The sequence below is a fragment of the Myotis brandtii genome, unplaced genomic scaffold (genome assembly GCF_000412655.1).
Source record: "Myotis brandtii unplaced genomic scaffold, ASM41265v1 scaffold266, whole genome shotgun sequence".
In the NCBI taxonomy this organism is placed as follows: Eukaryota; Metazoa; Chordata; class Mammalia; order Chiroptera; family Vespertilionidae; genus Myotis; species Myotis brandtii.
In genome coordinates this window covers 6314784-6340000 of record NW_005360124.1, presented here as the reverse complement: position 1 = coordinate 6340000, position 25217 = coordinate 6314784, and the positions used below count along the sequence as shown (strand labels likewise).

General features: G+C 35.1%; 1 protein-coding gene across 1 annotated transcript in view; it reads left to right on the top strand.

Annotated features, from left to right (window-relative positions):
* The window catches only part of CEP78 (centrosomal protein 78kDa), a gene marked incomplete at its 5' end in the record, with an annotated part of 29898 nt that extends 6000 nt beyond the window's left edge, over positions 1 to 23898 (top strand). Inside the window, 12 exons of the mRNA XM_014541225.1 lie at positions 1453 to 1627; positions 3890 to 4003; positions 5776 to 5840; positions 6222 to 6333; positions 11567 to 11702; positions 12804 to 12849; positions 15000 to 15128; positions 19465 to 19542; positions 20939 to 21105; positions 22209 to 22380; positions 22676 to 22723; positions 23272 to 23898. Coding sequence (XP_014396711.1) covers positions 1453 to 1627; positions 3890 to 4003; positions 5776 to 5840; positions 6222 to 6333; positions 11567 to 11702; positions 12804 to 12849; positions 15000 to 15128; positions 19465 to 19542; positions 20939 to 21105; positions 22209 to 22380; positions 22676 to 22723; positions 23272 to 23832 — 1803 coding nt within the window. The remainder of the gene's footprint in view (positions 1 to 1452; positions 1628 to 3889; positions 4004 to 5775; positions 5841 to 6221; positions 6334 to 11566; positions 11703 to 12803; positions 12850 to 14999; positions 15129 to 19464; positions 19543 to 20938; positions 21106 to 22208; positions 22381 to 22675; positions 22724 to 23271) is intronic.
* Between the last annotated feature and the right edge of the window lie 1319 nt (positions 23899 to 25217).

Below are 25217 nucleotides of genomic sequence, written 5' to 3'. Positions count from 1 at the left end.
TAATACTTTAACTTAAAGCCTTTTTTAATAGTTTGATGGTATAAGTCAGGGATAGGTAGACTATGGCTGGTGAGCCAAATTCAGCCCATCACCTGTTTTTCTAAAGGTTTTTCTGGAACACCTTTGTTAACATACTAAGTATGACTATTTTCACCCTGTACATCAAGTTGAGTAGTTGCAACAGAAACTGTATGGCCCACAAAGCTGAAAATGTTACCTTTGGGCCTATACAGAGCAAGTGCATTGACCCCCAAGAAAACAGTTAAGAGCAAGGATTCTAAAAGCAAATGGCCTGGGTTCAAATTCCAGCTCTCCCATTTCATAAACTTTGTACCTTATTATGTGGGTTAAATGAACTAATTTTGTATAAAATAGTACGTGGCATGTAATAAGCACTATGTAAATGTTTGCTGTTATTTCCACTGTTGCTTTAATAAGTTATTGTTAATAGAAAAAAAACACTAATATTTTCCTTTTATAGTGTCATAAGAACTTTCTTGTTCAAGAATGTAATGAGATATTTGCTTTTATTTTTAAGTTTTTTAGAGAAAGGGGGAGGGAGGGAAAGAAACATCAATGTGAGAGAGGAACATTGATCACAAACATCAGTGTGAGAGAGGAACAATGTGAGAGAGGAACAATGTGAGAGAGGAACATTGGGCCTTCTATACATGCCCCAACTAGGACTGAACCCAAAACCTAGGTATGTGCCCTGGCCAGGAATCGAACTGTCACCTTTTGGTGTATGGGATAACACTCCAACCAACTGAGCCACTCTGCCCAGGGCAGATTTTTTTCTTTTATTGTCAGTTTTTCCTGTTGCCAAAATTTATTTTATGAATATAGAGAATTGAATATGCCTTTCATACAATACCTGTGGTTAAAAATCAAACCATCAGTTTTGTAAGGCATGTCAGACTGGCTTTGCATACACAGTTGGTTTGCATATCCTAAGTAGTATTGGAACCTCTGTATTTATTTTTGTATCTTTAAGAAACTTGTGTAGTATATAATGTACATAAAATATATGCACAGAATTTCATGTATATAGTTTATTAATAAATAAGGTACATGTTTTTAAAATGTGGGACGCCCAGTCAAGCATTTGAAGACCTCTGAAGAACAGAATTTAGAGTCTCAACAATGCTAGAATTTAGAATCTATTTCCTGACTTGGCAGATAAAGAAAATAAAACTCATAGAATGTAATTGAGTTGTCAATATATACCTAATCAACAACAGGCCATCCAGTGCTGAAGTCTTATAACTGGCAGACTAGAATCTGGGTCACTGGGCCCCTAAACCACAATTGAGTAAACTCTTCAGTTGACTCTCCTGGCATATATACTGGGTGTGTGTGTGTGTAAATCTCAAACATAATAAGCCATACTCACTATGCATATCTGGTTCCCATATTCAAGTGACTTACTTTCATCTTATTAAACCTTTGAAGTATCAGACCATGAGAAGACATGAAGAAACCTGGGCTGAGAGTCTTCGTTACCGGAGACCTGATCTTGACTGTATGGCTGGCTTGAGGCGCGTCACTTTGAATCGCAACATGCTCATTGGTGACTTGGGTGCAAGTGCTTTTGCAGAAACTCTTACTGAGGATTTATGGCTTAGAGGTAAATTCTAAAATTGAAAATATTGAATTTTATAATATTAAATTAGTTTTTGGCATAATATCATTGTCGTATTTTTTAAAGCCTCATTTTTTCCTAAATTTTTTATTGTGCTTTTAAACTTTTCTTAAGAGTTGCATATATATATATATTAATTATCCATAATCTTAATAATTCCCAGGCATAATCACTGTTCATTTTGATATATGCACTTTCAGTCTATTTTTTAATAAATATATTTGTACACTTGGAGATTACAAAAATGGAATTGTAGTGTACTTACTATTCATATCCCTACCTTTTTTTTTTTTTTTTTCAGAGAGAGGGTGAGAGAGATAAAAACATCAATGATGAGAGAGAAACATTGATCGGCTGCCTCCTGCACACCCCCCACCCAGAATCGAACCGTGACCTCCTGGTTCATAGGTCGACACTCAACCACTGAGCCACACCAGCCCGGCCATATTTCTGCTTTTTGCACTGAATGGAATATTATGTAGTACTCCATTATATTGCTGTGCAATAGTTTAATCAATTATTTGCAATTAGATTTAGACAATTTGTGCTTTTTTCTGTTGGTAACAGTGTGTATAGTGAGCATTTTGTATGTACATCTCTGTGTCCGTCAGGATTACTTCTGTAGAATATGTTACTAAAAGTGGAATGACCAAGTGTGACATATTTTTAAGACTGGATATATGTTGCCAAATTGCCTGCCAGAAATACTGTGCCAATTTTGTAATCTACACTAACAGTGTATGTGAGACCTGCACCCTCACGAACACTGGCTTGTTTCAATTAAATGTAAGTTGGGTTATTTCAAATTTTATAATTTTTTTTTCATTTAGTATAGTATGAACAGCTTAACAAGTCAGTAAATTTACATCTGCCACATTATTTTTAGTGGCTGTTGAGAGTTCCATAATATGAATATGCTATACTTAGCTTATTCATTCTTGTTAGATATATAAGCTATTTCCAGTTTTTCACTATAATAACACTGTGATATACATCCTTGCCTACATCTCTGATTATTGTTTATGGTTAAATTCTTAGAAAAAGAATTTTTCTGGGTCAGGAGTATGCACATTTTAAAGGCTTTTGCTATATGGTTTTGGCCTAATCTGATAAGAAAACAGTCACATTTGATTGTTTTAATTTGTATTCATTTGATTTACTAGTGAGATTTACTGGCTTTTTTTTTTTTATCAGTTTGGCTAGTTGGATAATTATATCCTGTGTCCATTCTGTGGTAAGAGTTTGTGAGTGTTACATCATTGTATTCATTTGATTTACTAGTGAGATTTACTGGCTTTTTTTTTTTATCAGTTTGGCTAGTTGGATAATTATATCCTGTGTCCATTCTGTGGTAAGAGTTTGTGAGTGTTACATCATATTCTCTTAGATCCATATATCTGACTTCTTATTTCTGTGTACCGTGAGGTTTTGAAAGACTCCAGCTATTTTAATGTAATGGTATATTAACACTTACGGTGGTATAAAAACTCTTTTTTTAAAGACTCACATAGTTTCCTCTTATGTATACTTATATCAGTGCTTTTGTGATGATCCCTTTGGTTTAGATGAGTAGGTTGTACAACCTCAGAACTAATGGTATTCATGATCATTTGTTCTTTTCTTTGTCTGACCTTTTACCAAGAGAGAGTTCTTGAGTATCATTCTTTCATGGTGGGTTTTTGGCATATTCAACATATATTTTATTAGGTACTCACACATTCTTTGGATTTGTCATTATTTGCATACTCTTAGACTTCTTTTGTCTTTTTTATTCTAAATCTAATGTTACCACATTTTTTTCTATTTTCCCCTTTTAACTAGTGTCAAGAGTAAATTGGAGCTCAGGATCATGATCAAAAGAATGTACTGCAATTGCTGAGCCCACTCAGTTTTTGCCTATGAGGTTTACACTGCCATTAGCATCCTTGCTAATTAAAAACTGAGATTCTTTTGTGATATTTTCCACTCATAGATTATATAGAATTATTCTTCAACTCTAATTATAAAATATGCTAAATGATTTATTGGTACTAAAGGTAGGATAATCTTGGCATATCCAAGAAGAGTTTTTTATTGGATTTTGTATTATGTATGCATATACTTAAAAAAAATTTTTTTTCAGTACCTAATATTAAAACCCTGCCATGACTAGTCTTGTACAGGAATTTTCCACGCATGAATAAGTGAGAGAAGTCTGTGTTAAATCTATACAGAATTGGCAAGTGACTTTTTGTCTTTCATCAATAGCACTTGACCTGCAGCAGTGTGGCCTCACCAATGAAGGAGCAAAAACTTTACTAAAGGCCCTTGAAAACAATAGAACTCTCGTCATTCTGGATATAAGAAGAAATCCACTTGTTGGTATGTCTCCCCATTTTTTTTAATGGTTAACAAATAACAAAAATTATTTGTGTATTGACAATTTTTAAAACCTAATGTGTTTACTTTCCTAATCTTATACTTTTGTAGCATAAAGTCTTATCCTCATGGAACTTATATTCTAGTGGAGGAGTTCAGATAGAAATGAGTAAACAGATAAGTAGTATCATTTTATATGATAAGAAGTACAAAGATGCCTTGCGGTAAGGAGACTGAAGGAGGCACGTAGGACTATATTAGATAGGTTTGTCAGGGGACAGCTTTACTGGAGAAGTGACAGTCGAGTGGAGGAGACCTGAGTGAAGAGAGGGGCAAGCCATGGAAGATCTGGGGAAGCACATGCCAGGACAGGAGAGCAGTGAGTGTGCAGGCACATAGGTGGAAGGCTGGATGGAGTATTTAAGGAAAAACAAGGAAACCAACGTGGCCAGAGCACTGAGTGAGGAAGAACATGGTATGCTGTGAGGTCAGGGAGCTAGCCAGGGACCTGATTTTGTAAGGTCTTAAAGGTCAGAGGAAGGACATGGCTTGCTCTAAATGAGCAAAGGATTTTGAGCTGGAAAAAGGCATCATCTGGGAAGTGTTTCAATAAGATGACCCTGGTGTGGAGACTAGACTTGTGGGGGGATAAAGAAGCAAACAGGGCCCCAGCTGGTTTGGCTCAGTGGATAGAGCATTGGCCTGTGGACTGAAGGGTCCCAGGTTCGATTCCGGTCAAGGGCACATGCCTGGGTTGTGGGCTCGATCCCCAGTAGGGAGCATGCAGGAGGCAGCCGATCAATGATTCTCATCATTGATGTTTCTATCTCTCCCTCTCCTTTCCTCTCTGAAATCAATAAAAATATATTTTAAAAAAAAGAAGCAGCAGCAGCAAACAGGGAGACCAGTTTAAAGACTATCACAATGGTCCAAATAAGAGATGGCTATGGCTTACCTTAGGGTGGAAAGTTGCAGCTGGTGAAAATGGTTGAGTTCAGATTGTGTTTTGAGGGTGTAGCTAAAAAGACTTGCAGTTAGATTAGGCATGGTATATGAAGGAAATAGTAAAGAAACAAGTCCACCCTAGCTGGTTTGGCTCAATGGATAGAGTATCAGCCTGTGTACTAAAGGGTCCTAGGTTTGATTCTGGTCAAGGGCACATGCCCAGGTTGCGGGCTCAATCCCCAGTGTGGGGTGTGCAGGAGGCAGCCGATCAATGATTCTCTCTCATCATTGATGTTTCTATCTTTCTCCCTCTCCTTCTCTGAAATCAAAAGATATATATATTTTAAAAAAAACACCCCAAAGTGTTTAGACTTGATCTTTGCTGCTGCCAAAATAATAGCCATTGGGGGAGGGGAGAGCAATGTGTGAGGTGGCATACTTTCATCTTAGGTTTTTTGTTGTTGTTTTTTAAATTTATCTTTATTATTGAAAGTATTACATATATATCCTTTTTTTGCCCCATTGACCTCTCTCCACTATGTCCCCACCTCTCACCCCCAGGTCTTCACCATACTAATGTCTGTGTCCATGGGTTATGCATATATGCATATAAGTTCTTTGGTTACTCTCTCCCCACCCACCCCAACCCTCATCTTAGGTTTTTGAGAAGAAATTAGAATATCAAAGATGGGAATAGGTATACAATTACATTATGAGGATTTCATATTTAATTTTATAGAAAAAGCAATAATTTGTTTCCTTTTGTTTATAAATGAGAATAGCCACTCATTGGAAAACAGTTACTATAATTTCAATTTATTTTACTTTAGATCATTCTGTGATGAAAGCAATTATCAAAAAAGTTCTCCAAAATGGAAGCAGTGCCCAGTCAGAGGTATAGTATGTTTCACTTCTCTAGGAAGAATTTCTCTTTCATTGATTTTTTTCTTCTTTTTCTAATAAAATAAAATTACCAAGGTCATTTTTGCCATCTTAAATTAAGTTTTTAGTCAAATGAAATGGCTTTAAGTTTTTTAAAATATTGTGTGATTATTTAATTTGGGGTATCAGAAATACAGATGTAAACCTTTTCTTAACTTAAAATATCTTAAAATTCCCAATTAAGATATACTTTCCAATTAAGAAAGTAAAATAAATTTTTTATGTTTATAATCTGTCAATTTCCTAGAAAAAGGTTTGTGGTGACTTTAATTATATACCAAACCCTCATAAATTACCTTTATCTGAAATGGATTATTTATTATTCCTCTTCCAGTATCAGTGGATAACTCCTCCATCAGTGAAGGAACCATTGAAAACTGCTAAACAGAAAAAAAAAACTATAATTCTGGGAAGTGGTAGAAAAGGAAAAGCTACTATTAGAATTGGTAACTCTTCGCTCTTTAATGCTACTAAAAGTTATACCCTTTATGTGTTCTGGTGTGCTAAAATTGAAGACTCTTCTCATTGTATGGTTTTTATGGTAACAAACAGTATTAACTACATACATATTAGGATGACTAATTGTTCTGATACAGATTATGAGAATTTGTAGAATGTAGAAATAAATAATTTCAGAATGAGATGCTAATATTTTCCTTTTTTTAATTAACCAATTTTCTTGTTTGGGCTTCATAAAAAGTTTATTATTTTGAATATGTTTTCTAGTTGATTATTTCTAATACTTTGCAGTTAAAATTTTGGGTGCACTTTGATAATTTTAGCATTGGTGTGTTTGCGTGGTGATTTTTTTTAAATAAAGAATTATCCTTTTGTGCTATAAGAAATAGAATTTCTTCTAAGTTCCATTTTTACTTCTTTTTTTTTTTTAAATACATTTTATTGATTTTTTACAGAGAGGAAGGGAGAGAGACAGAGAGTTAGAAACATCGATGAGAGAGAAACATCGATCAGCTGCCTCCTGCACATCTCCTACTGGGGATGTGCCCGCAACCAAGGTACATGCCCTTGACCGGAATCGAACCTGGGACCTTTCAGGCCGCAGGCCGACGCTCTATCCACTGAGCCAAACCGGTTTCGGCCCATTTTTACTTCTTATTCCCTTCTTGGAAATTCCCACCTAAAGTTGTTAAGGGAGCTAACACTTTGTTTCTTTCAATGATTAAAAAAACAACAACCTTAGAGTAAATATAATCCTTATAAAATAATACTGTCAACAAATTTCTTGACCCTAGATAGAACATTGTAGAAAAATATTTTTAAATTTTTGCTAAAATGTATAATGTTAAATAATACTTAACATTATACATTATACATTATACATTATAGCAAAAATTTAAAAATATTTTAAATTTTAAAATCAAGTCTATAACTTTGTGGCAAAGCATAATTTTAAAAAGGCTTCTTTATAAAAACCTTTAACAATGGCACAAGTTTCACATTCTCCTAAACATATAAATTTGATATAATATGATCCTGATATTTTTGTATTGTTTTTAAAGAGACCTTAACTTTTATTTCTAGAACAATTATCTAGTTGCAAATAGCCTTTTTGTGTGTGTGATAAGAATGAGTGGCATAGTGGAATTAGTTAAACCAAATCTAATATGAACCTGACCCTTTCTTGAGAGTAAATTTATATTTTGAAACAGTAAAACCATAAGGTCTAATTAAAAGAAAGTAAAATAAATTTTTTATGTTTATAATCTGTCAATTTCCTAGAAAAGGTTTGTGGTGACTTTAATTATATACCAAAAACATGAAGATCACCAAACAATGACCAACAAATAATCTTTTCTTTGGATCTACTTGAGAAATGGTTTTTAGAGTGAAATGTTTATTGATTTGTTTGTTTATAATATATACTCCCTCCCTACTTTGAAAAGGTGAGGGAAATAAAGTTTTGTTTGACATGTGTACAGGTTTACTTTTTTATTTTTTTAATTAAAAATATTTTTTCTATTACAGTTTACATTCAATATTATTTTGTATTAGTTTTAGGTATACAGCATAGTGTTTAGACAATCATATACTTTACAAAGTATATGAAATGTCTAGTACTTAACTGACACCGTACATAGTTATTACACTATTATTGACTATATTCCCTATACTGTACTTTACATCCCCATGACTGTTTTGTAACTACCAATATGTACTTCTCAATCCCTTTACCTTTTTCATCTAGTCCCCCAACTCCCCTCCCCTCTGGCAATCATCAGTCTGTTCTCTGTGTGTATGAATTTGTTTCTGCTGTGTTTGTTCATTTATATTGTTCTTTAGATTCCACATAAAAGTGAAATCATATGGTATTTGTCTTTCTCTAACTGACTTATTTCACTTAGCATAATGCCTTCTAGGTCCATCTGTGCTATCACAAATGGTAAGATTTCGTTCTTTTTTATGGCTGAGTAATATCCCATTATATATATGTACCGCAGCTATTGATGGGCACTTGGGTTGCTTTCATAGTTTAGCTGTTGTAAATAACACTGCAATGACCATAGGAGTGCATATATTCTTTCAAATTAGTGGTTTGGGATTCTTTAGGTACATAGCCAGAAGTAGAATTGCTGGGTCATAAGGCAGTTCCATTTTTTAATTTTGAGGGGAACCTCCATACTGTTTTCCATAGTGGCTGCACCAATCTGCATTCTCACCAACAGTACACAAGGGTACTCTTCTCTCCACATTCTCACCAACACTTGTTGTTTGTTGATTCATTGATGATAGCCATTCTGACAGGTATGAATTGATAGTTCATTGTGGTTTGAATTTGCATGTCTCTGATTAGGGAAGTTGACCATCCTTTCATATATCTACTGGCCGTTCCTCTTTGGAGAAATGTCTATTCGGGTCCTTTGCCCATTTTTAAAAATTAAATTAGGGGTTTTTTGGTGTTGAGTTGTATGAGTTCTTTATAAATTTGGGGTATTAACCCCTTATCAGATGTATCATCAGCAAGTATGTTCTTTGGGTTGTCTTTTCATTTTGTTGGTGGTTTCCTTTGCTGTGCAAAACTTTTTAGTTTGATGTAATTCCATTTGTTTATCTTTTCTTTTGTTTCCCTTGCCCGAGGAGATATATTAGAAAAAATATTACTAAGAGAAATATCCAGGATTTTACTGCCTAAGTTTTCTTCTAGGAGTTTTATGATTTGTAACCTTATATTTAAGTCTTTAATCCATTTGGAGTTTATTCTTGTATATGGTGTAAGAAGATGGTCTAGTTTCATTTTTTTACATGTATCTGTCCAGTTTTTCCAACAGCATTTATTGAATAGATTGTTTACCCCATTTAAGTATTTTTTAAAATATACTTTTATTGATCTCAGAATGGAAGAGAGAGAGAGAAACATCAATGATGAGAGAGAATTATTGATTGGCTGCCTCCTGCATGTGCCACACTGGGGATCAAGCCTGCAACATTGCCATATGTTTGACCAGGAATTGAACAGTGACCTCCTGGTTCATAGGTCAACGCTCAACCACTGAGACATGCTGGCTAAGCCCTAGTTACACTTTTTAATGCATTCACAAGGTTTCATTGAGTTGATTGGTCAATTTTTTAAATTGGTGAAAAATTGCAAATAACCTAAATATTAAGTAATTTTTGTAAAACATCTTCATAAATACAACTTTCTTTTTTTATTAAAAAATATGTGTTTTTGATTCTCCATTAATTAACTTGTTTGGTCAATAATATATTAAATAGCCCTGGGTGGTATGGCTCAGTGGTATTGCATCGGCCTGCACACCAAAGGATCGCAGGTTCAATTCTGGTCAAGGGCACATATCTCAGTTGCGGGTTCGTTCACCAGCCCTGATCAGGGCACGTGCAGGGGACCAACTGATGTCTCTCTCTCACATCAATGTTTCTCTCTCGCTCTCTCTCTCTCTCTCTCTCTCTCTCCATCCCTTCTTTCCACTCTCTCTAAGAAAAACCAATGGAAAAAAATCCTTAGATGAGGATTAAGCAAAAATAATAATAATAATGTGTTTAATAGCAGTTGGTAAGAGTATTTATTAAATCAAAAGAAATCTTATGATTTGCGTATAGTTTTTATTTCCAAACAGTGATATTTTAGTAGTCAAGTAGTATATACAAAGAAATTGAGAGTATTACACTAATTATATATTATTAAAAGTTTATATCATGTGTAAGAGTCTTAAAAGTTAGTGTTTTGATATAATATTAGAAGTGGAAACATATATAAAACATTTATATATTAAAAAATAATTAGGAATTCTATAATTTTAGTACCTGGCATCATGGAATGAGAATAGAACAATTAAAATTTTTTTTCTTACTTAGCATGATTAAACAAAGTGGAAATGTACAAGTTTGTGAGCTCGCTGAGCTATTTTAGGAGTAATTTTATTTCTTGGGCTTTTTTTTTGTATTTGCCTCAGTTATTTGGAGACATAGAGGTAAGCCAAATAAGTGTCTGGCTATATAGATAGATCCAGGCAAGGTTATGGGTTAAATAATTGTGCAAATTGTGTCACATTTATATGGTAATGATGTGTACAGAAAGAAAATAGGAATTTATTAGAATCTTTTAAATCTAACAAGAGAAGTGTAAATTCTTTTGGTTTTCATTACAAATATATTTGCTTTCATTTCTGAAATTAAAGGGAAAGGTATGCACATACAAACCACAGATGCACAAACATTATTTGATAGAGGGTAATTAAATAAATAAAAATAGAATAGCATAAGATGAACTGAGGTCCTATATATTTTAAGAGATAATATAAATATATCCAGAGAAATCACACAGAATTATATGATTATCAATAAGTTACACTACATGAAATATTTGTCCTTTACTACCACATATGCTGTATTTAATATACTAATGTTGCTTAAGTAGATCTTCTATAGTAAAATAGATTTCAAGGATAAATATAACCATATATTATTTGTTTTCAGTAACAGTGAAAATACTTAAATGTGAATTTTAATATCTGGTGTGTTCTAAAGAAAATATTAAAATGTAGGCTAGTTTTTGATACCAAATATTTCATGTAATGATACTTGACTCTTTAGTATTGAAATGTAGGATAAGTCTCCATATTTTGCTCTTTTATCCAATGGGTTTTATTTCTTTTGTATTTTCTACATGAAATCAAATGAGCAATGAAGGTCCACAGACTTATAGTAGAGTAACTTTGATTACCTACCACCCAGCAACTTTCAGTCTTGTAGCCTTGATCATTTTTACATAGCAAAATTAATCTTAAATTGAAATTTTGGTCTACTTCAGAAGATTCTGTTTAGCAGGAGTCGTGGATGTATCTGTTTCTCTATCTTTGAAATTCAGAAATGCCAAAGGTATTTTGAAATTCAATAAACTAACTGTTTCTGCATGGTACATAAAATGTATCCTGTATAATTTTCTTTCCTTGGCATATTTTTTATTCACTTTTGCATATTCTGCACAGTTAATGTATTTTAGTTAAAATATTAACTTGTTAAATATTTTTAAACAATGCTGGCCTATGTAAAAACATTTTTATAAAATGACTGTTTGTAATGGCCTTGGCATCATTTTTAAGTGCCTGCTTGTATTTTTTTTTAAAGTATGCATATGTGATAAGTGTTCTGTGGTCCTTGAGTGCATCCTGAGTCTTTCTTTTAATGTTTTCTCAAACATAGGATTGGCTACAAAGAAACCTGTAAATAATGGAAGGAAACACTCCCTTGGGAAAGACAATTATGCTCCTGAACCTCTACCGCCTGGCGTGTCTGGTTTCCTGCCATGGCGTACTGCAGAACGTGCAAAAAGGAACAGGTACAGTATTTTTATTTCCTATCTTTAGAAGTTTCTATTATGTGGGAAGGAGGTCTCTGGCTGTTTCTATAGAGAATAAAGATAACTCACACAATGTTTTTGCCTAGTGCACCTTTAAGGAAGAAAAACTAAAGGTAATTATAATTGGGAATTTAAAGTTATTGCTTGAGTATCACAACAGATGTAACCCAGTGGGAGTTAAGAGGAGACTAAAATTATCTCTAATTGTGTGAGTGAGAAAGGTTTCATTAAAGGCTGGTACAGTTGAGCCACGCCCTGCAGCACAGAAGTAGGAAGAAGTATGGATTAGACTTAATGTTACTCAGTCAACTGTCATAACTCATTTTAGTGAATTACACTAGATTTAACTAGTTTTAGCTGATTGTTTACCCAGGGGATAGCTGTTTATAGTAATATTTGTCATCGAAATGTAGAAGTCTTTTTAAATTGTTGAACTATAATTTTAGGCTTGCCGGTGAATTAGATTGCTATAAATTATTTTCAAATGACTTACTTGGTAGTATTCAAGAAATTGGGGTTTGACAATTGCTTAAGAAAACAGAATTGATTTTAAATAGGACTTGAAGTAGGTACTATGTAAAATATTAAATTGCTCACATTAAATCAATCATGTATAATGATCAATTATACATTGGAGTCTCCATTGGACAACTGCTAATGTGAATTATTATTGTATAAACTATAGTGCTGAGGTCCCAGTCTTTGCACATTAGTTTTATAACTTAGTGGTTTCGTATCTTTTTTTTGAGACACTAACCTCAATCCATCCTAGTCTTAGGAGTCATAAATTGAAGAACCATTAATATCACCATTAAAGAAGTTAGACTAGAAATCTCAACCATCCTGACATAGGAACTGAAGGTGCCTCTCAGCAGTTCTGAGTTATCACAAAGCCAGTATGCTAAATTCTGTTCAATTGTCTCCATAGCAGAGTCTTACAGGTGCTAATTTTGAGCTTATTTATTGTTATACAAAATTCTATATGGATATGGTACATAATCCTGACAAGTTTTATTAACTGGGGTTAACTGATGATGTACTTATATTAAAATATAATTTTATTTGTTGATATTTCTTTAGGGGTTTCCCATTGATCAAAACTCGTGATACATATAATCAGTTGCAGGTATGTAGCTGTCATATTTATGGCACATAGGGGGTTGAAGTGGAAAAGGTGCAAGTTTGTTCTCTTTGCTTTTTAAACTGAACAGAGTCTTGCAAGAAACATTTTCCTTCCTTTTAAACTCTTCATTTAAAACTCGTCAGGTCACTCTCCCAATGCCACCTTGTAGTTGTGTGGATATGGCACACACTGGGGGCCCTGTGGCTTCATCTGTACCAGTAAACAAGGAAGCCATTTCTCTAGTCCACAAATCAGCTGTTACCCAGTGAATGAATGTGACTGCCATTACTGATCCAGTATGTGGAGCTGTAATAGTTAAGAATGTTCTGATGTTTTCAAGGAATGTTATCTGGGGCTATATAACTTTCTTATCCTAAAGCCAAAATAAAGCAACACATCCCAAAGTGTCTGCTCTCTCAGAACACTTCTCCCTGTCTCACCAAGACCACACATACTTTCTGTCATACTGCCTCATGGCCTTAGAGCACACGAATCCTCAGTATCAGGTTCTCCTACCAGCTATCCTGGGAGACTGTGTGGTTTGCTCTGTAAAAAAATAGCACTCCTGGGATTGAAAGAATAGCACTCTGGGCGTCATTACCACCTCTGCCTGCCCAGAAGAGTGTCTGCCTTGTTCTACTGTTGGGACCTTCCTACACTGCAGGGTTTGCTGCTTGTGGTTGAAACACTATCTTAGTGACTTGTCCTCAGTGCTGTCCTCGCACACTTCTTTTTGATCTGTAAACTTTTTACAGGGTTGGACCAGGTCCATTTTTTAAATTTTGGAAATACCATATTGAACAACATTCCAGTGGCAGTGAAATTTGACAGGAGAGTTGTATTAGTACTACTACACACACTTTGTCTTAAGGATGATGAGAAGAAGAGGTTTTTGATGGGTCACTTTTAGTTGTGTATGGGTGTGTGATTTATTTTTTAAAATTCTAGTGTTTTGCTTTCAAATTATTCTTCTAATTCCTTATATATCTACTAGAGGCCTGGTGCAGGAATTTGTGCACAGGTGGGGTCCCTCGGCCTGGCTGGCGATTGGGGCCAGTCAGGGCCCATCGAGGCTGACTGCGGAGGGGAGGAACCGCAGGAGGTTGGCCGGCCGAGGGAGGTTGGCTGTGGGAACACACTGACCACCAGGAGGCAGCTCCCGCATTGAGCATCTGCCCCCTGATGGTAAGTGCGCCGTCATAGCAACCGGTCAACAGGTCGTTTAGTCAACCAATTGTAATGGTCACTTAGGCTTTTATATATATAGATATATATGATATATTTCTATTGATTTCAGAGAGGAAGGGAGAGAGAGAGAGAATCATTAATGATGAGAGAGAATATTGATCAGCTGCCTCCTGCACACCCCTCACTGGGGATCGAGCCTGCACCCAGGCATGTGCCCTTGATCGGAATCAAACCTGGGACCCTTCAGTCTGCAGGCTGACACTCTATCCACTTAACCAAACCAGCTAGGGCTTCTAATTCTTCTTTATCAGTCCCTTCCTGGTGGATTTTCTTCTGAAAATGTAATTTTCTTTCAGAATTTTTGTGTCCGTTGGTGGAGAATAAATTTCTAATCGCAGTATAAAACTGATCTGAGAAAAAATGTTTACACTAGCCCGTCCATGACTTATGTGAAAGATATTTTAAAAAGTACTATGGTCAATTCCAAATATTAATCGGGACCCTTCAGTCTGCAGGCTGACACTCTATCCACTTAACCAAACCAGCTAGGGCTTCTAATTCTTCTTTATCAGTCCCTTCCTGGTGGATTTTCTTCTAAAAATGTAATTTTCTTTCAGACTTTTTGTGTCCGTTGGTGGATAATAAATTTCTAATCGCAGTATAAAATTGATCTGAGAAAAAATGTTTACACTGGCCCATCCATGGCTTATGTGAAAGATATTTAAAAAAATACTATGGTCAATTCCAAATATTAATCCTAACCATATACAACATAATTCCATACAATAGTACAGATAAAATAAGTTCCTGTCATTTCACCTTATCATTGCTTGTTTTACACTAAGGAGCAGTGAAAAATATTTATAAATAATAACTGATAATTCAGATCACTTTTGTTAAGTGTCTTTTAATATTGGGTAGCTGGTTTATCTTATCTCTTATACTTCCTGTCTTCTTTCTTCAAGCAATTAGATTTTCCCGTGACTGTGACAGTAGAGAGTCCTTCCTCCTCAGAAATCGAAGAGGTTGATGATTCTTCAGAAAGTGTTCAAGAAGAACCTGAGAAAACAAGTTTAAAACAAGAAGCATTGCAGGTACAAAGTTACCACTTTCAAAATAGAGAGGAGAGTAGGACAGCTTGCGTGAGGCTTCTGTTTTCCCTTCCCATCTGCATTGTGTCCCCTTGAGTAGTGCCTTCACTTAGACCAAGGTAAAAGATGGACGTTTAAACTCTAAGAAACAAAAATCAAAACATGCTATCACTAATATATTCCCCTTTCCTTAGAACCGTAGAATATATTAGATTTAGGGAGAACCTGAATGATCATAAGATAAACATTCAAGAAATGGAATGAATGTAGTCAGCTGATTCAGTGCTCTTATTTTACAGATCAGGAAATTGACTGTTCTAGCTGAACTTTTTCTATAAAAGGAAAATGTGACTTAATTTCTAGCAAAAGTAGAGTTGAAAACAAAAGTTTTGATGTTGATATTCCCCTTTCCTAAAATAAAAAATTCTACATTATATTGACTAATAAACCTGACATCTTACTTCTGCTTGTATGGATAAAAAAAAAATAATTGAATTGTATGACAGATATTTGCATCTCATATATACTGTACTACATTATATTGACTAATAAACCTGACATCTTACTTCCGCTTGTATGGATAAAAAAAATAATTGATTTGTATGACAAATTTTTGCATCTCATATATACTGTATTTTATTTCAACTTTAATGCAGAGTTGGTAATTTGTAATAAATAAGGGAAATAGTATTTAGGGGGACCTTGTCTTTTTGTGCTACAAACTCCACATTTAAATTTTTTTAACATGTTTTTATTGATTTCGGAGAGGAAGGGAGAGGGAGAGAGAGAAACATCAATGATGAGAGAGAATCACTAATTGGCTGCCTCCTGCAAGCCCTGAACTGGGATTGAGCCTGAAACCCACGCATGTGCCCTGACTGGGAATTGAACCACGGTCTCCAGGTTCCTAGATCAATGCTCAACCACTGAGCCATGCCAGCTGGGCCACATTTAATTTTCTTTTTAATTATTTAACATGATTTTCTTTTAGTATAAAACTTCGAAGATTTAGAACTAGTTATCCATTTAGGACTATGGAAGCAACTATTTGGTTTTCAAAAAAGAAAGCCAGATTTTTATTTTTTTAAGTTAAAACTAAAGACAATAATATAGAGAAATTTTAAGATAAGTACTTAGAAAATTATGAAGTGTTCGAGTGTGAGGAATCTGTCATTCATGTAAAATTACCCCTTTCATCTTGTAAATGAGCACCTACAAATTGTAGCACTGAAATGGTTTAGTCTAAGTTGCAGAGTAAGACAAGACCCTGAGCGTCTAATCCCCATTCATTGTCATTTTAGATGTGTTGTATTCATTTCCCACCGGGTGACTAGAAGATTGTATTTAGAAAAGCGATTATAGACGTTAGGGAAGACCAAGAAGGTTAGAAACTGTAACGAGGGAATGGGAATAACTGATTCAAGATGCATGAGAACTCTTCCAGCTCCCAGATGTCCATTCAGAGTTAAAAATTAAGTAAATTGTGTATATTCATAGAGTGGGAAAACTACAAAGCAATAAAACTGAATGAACTAGAGCTACAGGCAACAGTGTGGATGAAATTTTTTAAAACACTTTTTAAAATTAAATTTATTTATTGATTTAGAGGAAGGGCAAGAGAGAGGGAGAGAGAAACATCCATTTGTTGTTCCACCCATTTATGCATTCATTGGTTGATTCTTGTATGTGCCCTGGCCAGGGATCAAACCCACAATGTTGGCATATTGGGGTAACACTCTAACCAGCTGAGCTACCCGGCCAGCGCCAGTGTGGATGAATTTTTAAAAACAATGTTGAGTGAATTAAATAAGATGCAAAAAACTGCATACACTATGATTCTTTTCACATAAAGCTAGAAATTGATAAAACTAAACTATTTTGTTAGGTATGTATGAATGTAAAGGAAATGATTGTTGGGAAATGAAATCAATAGAAATATATCATATATATCTATATATATAAAAGCCTAAGTGACCATTACAATCGGTTGACTAAACGACCTGTTGACCGGTTGCTATGACAGCGCACTTACCATTAGAAGAATAATTTGAAAGCAAAACTCCAGGAGAAGAGGGGCTTCTGATGGGGAGAGAACGTGGGGGGTTTTTGTAATGGGGGCAAGTTTAACTTATAGACTTGAATGGTAGTTAGATAAGTAATCTTATTTGTCACACTGACAGTTTTGTTCTGGGCTCTTTTCAGTATTCATATATTTTGCAATTAAAAACCTGCTTAAAGAAATGGTTGCCTCTACAGAGCTGGATGTGTGCGTGGAATGAGACTACAGTTGACCCTTAAACAACGTGGGGATGGGGTGCCTATCACTTGCACAGTCGAATAGTCAGATATAACTTAAGTTGGCCCTCCACAGTGTTACACGGATTCCCAACCACCAGTTGGCCCTTGAACAACTTAGGTTTGAACTGTGCATGTCAATTTTAAAAATTCACATTAGGTGGACCCATGCAATTCAAACCTGAGTTGTTCAGGGGTCAACTGTACTTTATTTTAAGCCCTTTGCTACTGTTTGCATTTATATGTTCATCATTTAGCATTAATTGAAATAACTATGAACCAAGCACTCTTCTAAGTTTTACATATGTGCCCACTCATGTAATTCTTGTAAGAACTCTATGATATGAGAACTTATCTCCATTTTATAGATGATTAAATTGAGGCCTAGAGTTATTTAATTTGTCCAAGGTTATATAACTAAGTGATACCTTGCCATTAGCAGTAGAAAATCTTAGAAGTCTTTTGGAAAGCAATTTGGAGATCTGTACCTCAGAGCCTTAAAAATGTTCAGTTGCTTTAATCTCAAACTCATAGATTTATTTCATTAAAATTATGCTACCCCTACCTGGTTTGGCTCAGTGGATAGAGCGTTGGCCTGCGGACCAAAGGGTCCTGGGTTCAATTCCGGTCAAGGGCACATACCTTGGTTGCAGGCTTCTCCCTAGCCTGAGCTCTGGTCGGGGCTTGTGCAGGAGGCAACCAATCGATGTGTTTTTCTCACATCGATGTTTCTCTGTCTTTTCCTCTCTCTTCCACTCTCCCTAAAAATCAATGGAAAAACATCCTTGGATGAGGATTAATAAAAAAAATAATAATAATTTAAAAAAGTGTATGCTAAATATGAAAAGAGCCACCGTCCATAAAAATAACTATTTTGTCTTATAATATTGGAAATTTGTGAAGAACTTAAGTATTTAACCATAAAAGAGTGATTAACGTGGAGCAGTAAACTCCCTCAATGGAATATTTTGTGTCCCACTAAAAAAATGATTGATTCAATGTTAAATGGAATAAACTTGAGGATAAAATTTGATACACAGCCTGATGGGAGCTTTATTCCAAAAAAATTTCAACTAGCCAATGAATAGCGGGGAGGAAGGAGAGCAGATGACAGGAAGAAAATTACTCCAGAACCTTATCATATCCTTGATCAGGAATTGAACTTGAGACCCTTTGGTGCATAGGCCGATGTTCTAACCACTGAGAAACATGGGTCAGCGCCCATATTTTAAAGAATATGAATTACTTTGTAGGAGGAGAGGACACTTTTTCATAGAAATTTAACATTATGTTCTAATTCCCTCCACTAGAGGGAGAAACTGTTTCATGTAATTGAACTTTGATAAGCTGTTTAGAACTGGTTACGAATGGAGTATTTTAGTCTACTGTCTCTAATTGTGGTGTGGTTTGTTCGGATGTTTTTGTAAAAAGAAAAAATTATTGAGGTTTAACATACATGCAGCAAAGTGCTTAAATCATAATTACAAGCTCAGTGAATTTTTACAAACGTATACATTCACATGACTCCCATCAAGATAAAAATATTTACAGCTTTTCAAAAGGTTCCCTTGCTCAACTTCTCTAGTCAATATATCCTCCTTCCCCAAAGGTAGCCACCATTCTGACTTCTATCATGTGATTAGGTTTTTTTATTAGCTTCTTTTTTAATTGAGGCCTAGAGTTATTGAATGTGTCCAAGGTTAGAATCTCTATGAAGTCAGTTTTAAATATTGAGAACATTCTGTAAATAATAGAGGAATTTTTATTTCTGACTTACTATATTATAGATGTATATGCCTTTTATGGTGAGCTGCCACAAATCTATTTTGGAAAGAGTAGAAGCTAAATAAATCTTGAACATGCTAATTTGATGTATTTCGGTAATTCACTATCATGGTATGACATTAAAAGTAGTGGATATAATGCTGAAATCTGAGTTCACTTGTGGCTCTGCCTCTAAATCCTTGGTGAGATCTATAGCTGGAAAGACTTGGATGTCACACTGTGAATAGCTTATGATATTTCCTCTCTTTCCTCACACTAGGGAAAACTGGAGGAGTGCCTAAAGCAGTTAAAGGAGGAAAGAGTAATAAGACTCAAGGCCGACAAACGAGTTAGTGAGGTAAATAAGTGTTTTCTTCTACTTTGCAGAGTTTTTGGGTTTTATTTTTATTTGATTTTAAGCCATGCGCACAGACTATTTGTAAACTTTAAAACTGTAATATATTACAACTTGGTTGTACCACATGAACTTTTGTATTTACTTATAGTTATTGGTTATGTGAACTATATTCCAAAAAGCATGTTTTAAAAAATGTAAAAATCTTAGGTGTTTTTTGTGTGTGTGCTTTTATATAACTTTAGCTTATTTTTTGTTCATGATATTTTGATTCAAGAAAGCACTTATTGTGCTTACACTATGTATACAGTTACATAAAACAGTCTTAACAGTAACATGTTAAGATTGTTTACTGACAGTGAATTAGGAAAGTGAATCATTTAAATAAATAAGTATAAGATATTGGAAAATGCTAAGAATACAATAAAAGAAAAATATGTATTATGAGAATTACAATTAGGCTAATGTGCATGAACGCAGGGCATAAGCTATGAAAAGTTCCATATAAATATATGTTATTATAAGGTGAGTTTAGGGAGGAATCTCTTAAAGCGCATACATTTGATTGGAAGACACTTATTCAATCAATATTGAGCACCTGCTTGTATAAGGCAAAGATGGATCATGAACAAAGCAGTCCAAGAGATACTGGAATTGGGCTTACATGTGGTTTTAAATGAACAGATGATGAGGGAGAGGCGTGCAAGGGAGTAAATATTTTAAGAAGCCAAGGAGAATATTGGTGATCATACAGTTAATAAATTGGGTATGGCTTAGGACTTTTAAACTTGCACAATTAATGTTTTTCTCATTAAAATTAATCTTTAACATTCAACAGAGTTATATTCCTTGTCAAATTTGACTCTGTATTTTATTTTCTAATTTAAGGGAACCCTTAAGCAGCTAATTCTCTAATGTAAAATGAGGATCCATTGTGAATTTAACCAGTTAAAAATGTGATCTTTGAAAAATCATTAATAAAACAATAATTTTTTTGTGTGTTTTTTAAAATATATTTTTATTGATTTCAGAGAGAGAGAGTGATAAAAACATCAATGATGAGAGCAAATCATTGATCGGCTGCCTCCTGCACACCCCCTTCTGGGGCTCAAGCCTGAAACCCAGGCATGTGCCCTGACTGGGAATTGAACTGTGACCTCCTGGTTCATGGGTCAACGCTCAACCACTGAGCCTCACTGGCTGGGTGATAATTGTTTTACTTATATACTACCTAAGTGTTATATAAGAAACTCTGTTGAGTGGCTCTGGGTTTTGATAATTGTCTTCTGTTGGTGGAGAGTTAGATTAATTACAAATTTATTGCAATTTTAAATATTTAAAAACTTTTCTTTTGATTACAGAGAAAATCATGTCAGATATTTTCAATCTTCTTTTATAGCTTGAACATGAAAATGCCCAGTTAAGAAATATAAATTTTTCTTTGTCTGAAGCCCTGCATGCACAGTCATTGACAAACATGATCCTGGATGATGAAGGTGTTTTGGGCAGCATTGAGAATTCTTTTCAGAAGTTCCATGCTTTCTTGGATCTCCTTAAAGATGCTGGGTTAGTTAATTTCTCTCCATGGCATTCAGCTTTTTGCAACTATAATGGTAGTTTTTGCTAAGGAACTTTGGCAGTTTTCATCACTTCCATGTTCATATTTAGTGCATAATTATAGGTAGTGTACTTAATTTTTTTAAATGAGGAATTACATTTTAAAAGAAATGCAAAATGGTGAACCTGCTTTGGTAGAGCAGAAGAGCCCATTATAAAAGACTAACCTGTAAATAAAATAATTAGTAAGTATAGTTTTGGGTAAAGACTAAATTAAAGGTAATTTGAATTGGGAAATACTCCAGAAGGCATAGGAGTTTCCCTACCTTTTATTCATTTTGCTTGTTAAATAAAGTTAAATTTATTTTTGTCCTACACATAAAAATTATAACTAATCAGCAGGGCATATATAGATCAGTGGTTCTCACCTGGGTGTGATTTTTACTGAAAGACGATGCCAAAAGAGAGAATGAGAGGTTGATAATTGATGGAGTAATGTTTGTGGGTGTATGGGTTGGTGTTGGGAAGGAAGGAACACACACATTCTTGGAAACTGTAGGGAAGAAAGGTGGTAAAGAAGTGTGGGAAGATGGTGATGGAAGGAGACTTGACTTGGGTTGGTGAACACACAGTACAGTGTACAGATGATGTGTTGTGGAATTGTGCACCTGAAACCTATATAATTTTGTTAACCAGTGTCACCCCCAATAAATTCAATAAAAATAAATAAAAATAAAACCATGACCCTGGGAAAAGATTGTTTTTTAAGTGTGGGAAGAGAGGTGAGAGATGAGGACTAGGTACATGGTAGGTGCTGAAGCTATTAGTGAGACAGTGTTTAAAGTGGAGTGGTAATAGGTAAGGAAATAAAATCAAATAGGGGTTAGCACATTGTTGAAGAGAGAGAGAAACTTAAAGGATTGTATGATCTTTGTAATCCCAGAGCATGAATATCGCGAGGTCTAAGAACTTGGGAAAGATAGAGGCTTATAATCTGGAGTAGGATATTGGCTTTTAAGATTGGAGAAGTGTTTCATAAGTACAGGTATGGGGGAATCTAAGCTGCTTTTATGTGACTATAGTAACCCTTGCCTTTTCCTCCTTTTGCCCAGGCTTGGGCAGCTTGCCTCAGTAGCTGGTATAGATCCGTCAGATTTTCATTTACTAGGTCGTCCCCAGCTGCATTCCACTCTCACTGGCCCACCTAAAGAAGAAAAGAAGGCACTTGAAGAAGAAAAAACAGAATCAAAGCAGAATGCCCTAGGACAAATGCAAAATATCCAAGTAAGTGGACAGAATAAGAGTGCTTAGCAAAAAGGGAGTTACCAAGTCAGAGAAAATAACAGTAATCTGTCTTAGTTCACATGCTTGGGAGCTAGAAGCCTCATTGGGGTCCTTTCTAAATCTGAGATTAGTAAATTTGTGCCCATTTCATCATATATTGTTATATATAAGAAAACTGAAAGTTCTTTTGAAGATTTATGACTTAAACTATCTTCAGTGAAAGAAATGAAACATTAGAGAATATATTCTAAATTTTAAATTGTATAAATATCTATTCTATTCATATTTCATCTAGGTTTCTATTTGTATGCAGTCAGCTTACAATGAAGGAACACTAATGAAGGTACAAGTACTGATACAGATAATTATTTAAAATAAGTGAGCCAGATATAACTAGTAGACAATATATTACAGTTAATCACCCACTTATGGGAACAGGGAAAAACCTGTCTGCTTTTCCTCTACCTTACATGGAGCCCCCTACTTGGAGCCCCCGTCTCCCGTCTCAGCTGGTCTCAGACTGGTTGTGGGGACTGACTACTTGAGAACACAGTCTCGTCACATACTGGATACTGCTTATATGTGGCTGCAAAATAGAAAAGAAATTAATTTTCTTAGGGAATAGAGTTTTAGTATTTCTAATGAGGGAAAGGGAAATGGGTGGTTACCCCAAAAACAAGAATCTGAAAACATAGTGGACATAGCCTTGGATACAGCAAAGTTAAGTTGGGAATCACTTGGCAAGATATAATTAGAAAAAAAAGAACTGGTTCCAAAATCTTCTAAATGATCCATTAATAAAATCAGAGACTAACGACATTTAGGACTCTGCTTTTTAATGGTTGGCTTTGTTCATTACTGAATTTCGGTCTTTTCTTTTTCCCCCTCCAGTTTCAGAAAATTACGAGTGATGCTACAATTCCTTTGCCTCTCGACTCCTTGCAAGTCCAAGTTCCTACTCAGGAGGACTTAGAAACTTCCAAAGACAACCTGGGAGTCAAAGCCACTGAGCAGCGGCAGGAGTCTCTGGAGGGATTTGTTGGTAGAACATGTTCTCCTTCAGCAGATGGGATTTCTGGACCTGGAAGTCAAAGAAAAGACGAGTTGTCTAGAAATAGCAGATCTTCTTCAGAGAAAATAACCAAAACAGGTGAATATACCAAAAAACACTCTGCTAAGAAAAAACACGGAAAGGACCTACATTCCCGCTCTGACTCATCTGTAAACTGGAAAAGCAAAGGAATGGAGCATGATAGCTCTTTGGTTAATGAACCAATTAAAAGTGAGTCTTTGAAAAATCACATTTCTGTCAAGAAAGAAAGTAGAATAGTGACTGTTTCATCCAAGAGAACTAAAAGTAAATTCAATGTATTAGAACATTCTGAAAGTGATACCCTTGGATCTGATTTTGAATTTCAAGAAAGCATTCATACTCTATCACGCCTGACATAGGTCTAAATCTGTTGAAATTATGTATTTGCCTTAAAATTTTAATAAATTTCTTATGTTTTCATTATGGCATATGGTGTTTTAAATATGGAACTGGAAGCCATTAGAGAAAGATGTATCTATTCTTTTCAGTATAATGAACCTTTTGGTGTATATTTCCTATTGCTACTTTGCACCATTCACTCAACAAGTATATACAATACTATTACTGTTTTTAGCAATGAACAAAACAAAGCCTTTGTCCTATGGAACTAGTCCTCTACGGAGTGAGAAAAAAATTAGCAAAGCAGGGTAAGGGAACTAGAAAGGGATGGGAGTGAATAAATGGAATCGTTTTACCATTTGGTTAAATGTGGAAACATTATAAATTGCATGGCCAAAAGCCATTGACTCATCCTAATTCATAATATCCAGAGCAGCATACACTTAAGAAGTACTTAACCAGGTTTATGGATTATGGCAACCCTATGGTAGGGAATTATTATGATGTCCATTCTGTAAATGAGGTGCATTGCCCAAAATTACAGGGCTGAAATAAGTTGTAGAGCTTGGTTCTGGACCAGAATCCATGCTCTTAATAACTTTGTCATCCTATTTCCTTTTTAAGAGAAGAAGGGCTTGAGGAAGACATTAAGAGAAAAGCCATTAGAAGCATTAGAAGAGCAAGAATGGGGCTATCTGCCTGTACATTCCCCGGCTGGGGAGGACTTCTTAAAGGAGTATATGAACACAGGTCTCTGAACTAAATTATGCCTCCCTGGTAAAACGTGTGTAGTAAGTCCTTAGTTAAAACAGATTGACTTGAGAAGGAAGATCTGAGAAAAGCTAGAGTGTCAGAAGGTTCTGCCTGATGGTTATCAGAAGAGCTACTACAATGCCATGTAGTTTATAATTATGAATTGAGTGTTATAGGAATACAACAATGAACAAGAACAAGATGTAGTCTTGGCCCTTTAACAATAGAGTGAGAGGGGAAGACACACAAGCAGATGTCTTAATACAGCATGTTACATTCTATGAAGAGAGTACTTAGGGAATTTAGCCAGTGTTTGAGGAAGGAGAGAGAGCTGTGGGACCAAGAAAGGTCATCTAAAGAATCAGCCTCCAGCATTAAAAAAATGGGGAACCCTGAGATCCAGAGTCCATTCGAAGATTAAAAAAAAAAATACCTAAGCTAAGTCTTAAAAGATTTGTTGGAAACTGGTAAACGTGATGAAGGGAAAGGATATTTCAGGTACAGGGAACAGCATAAGCACAGGTACAGAGCCATGGTGTGAGAGTGGTATGTTTGGGAAACCACACCTACAAGTAGTTTAGAATAAATGGAGCGTCATCTGTCAGTGGCAAGTGGTACTAAAGTAAACAGTGGAGAGAGTGAGCAAGCCTTA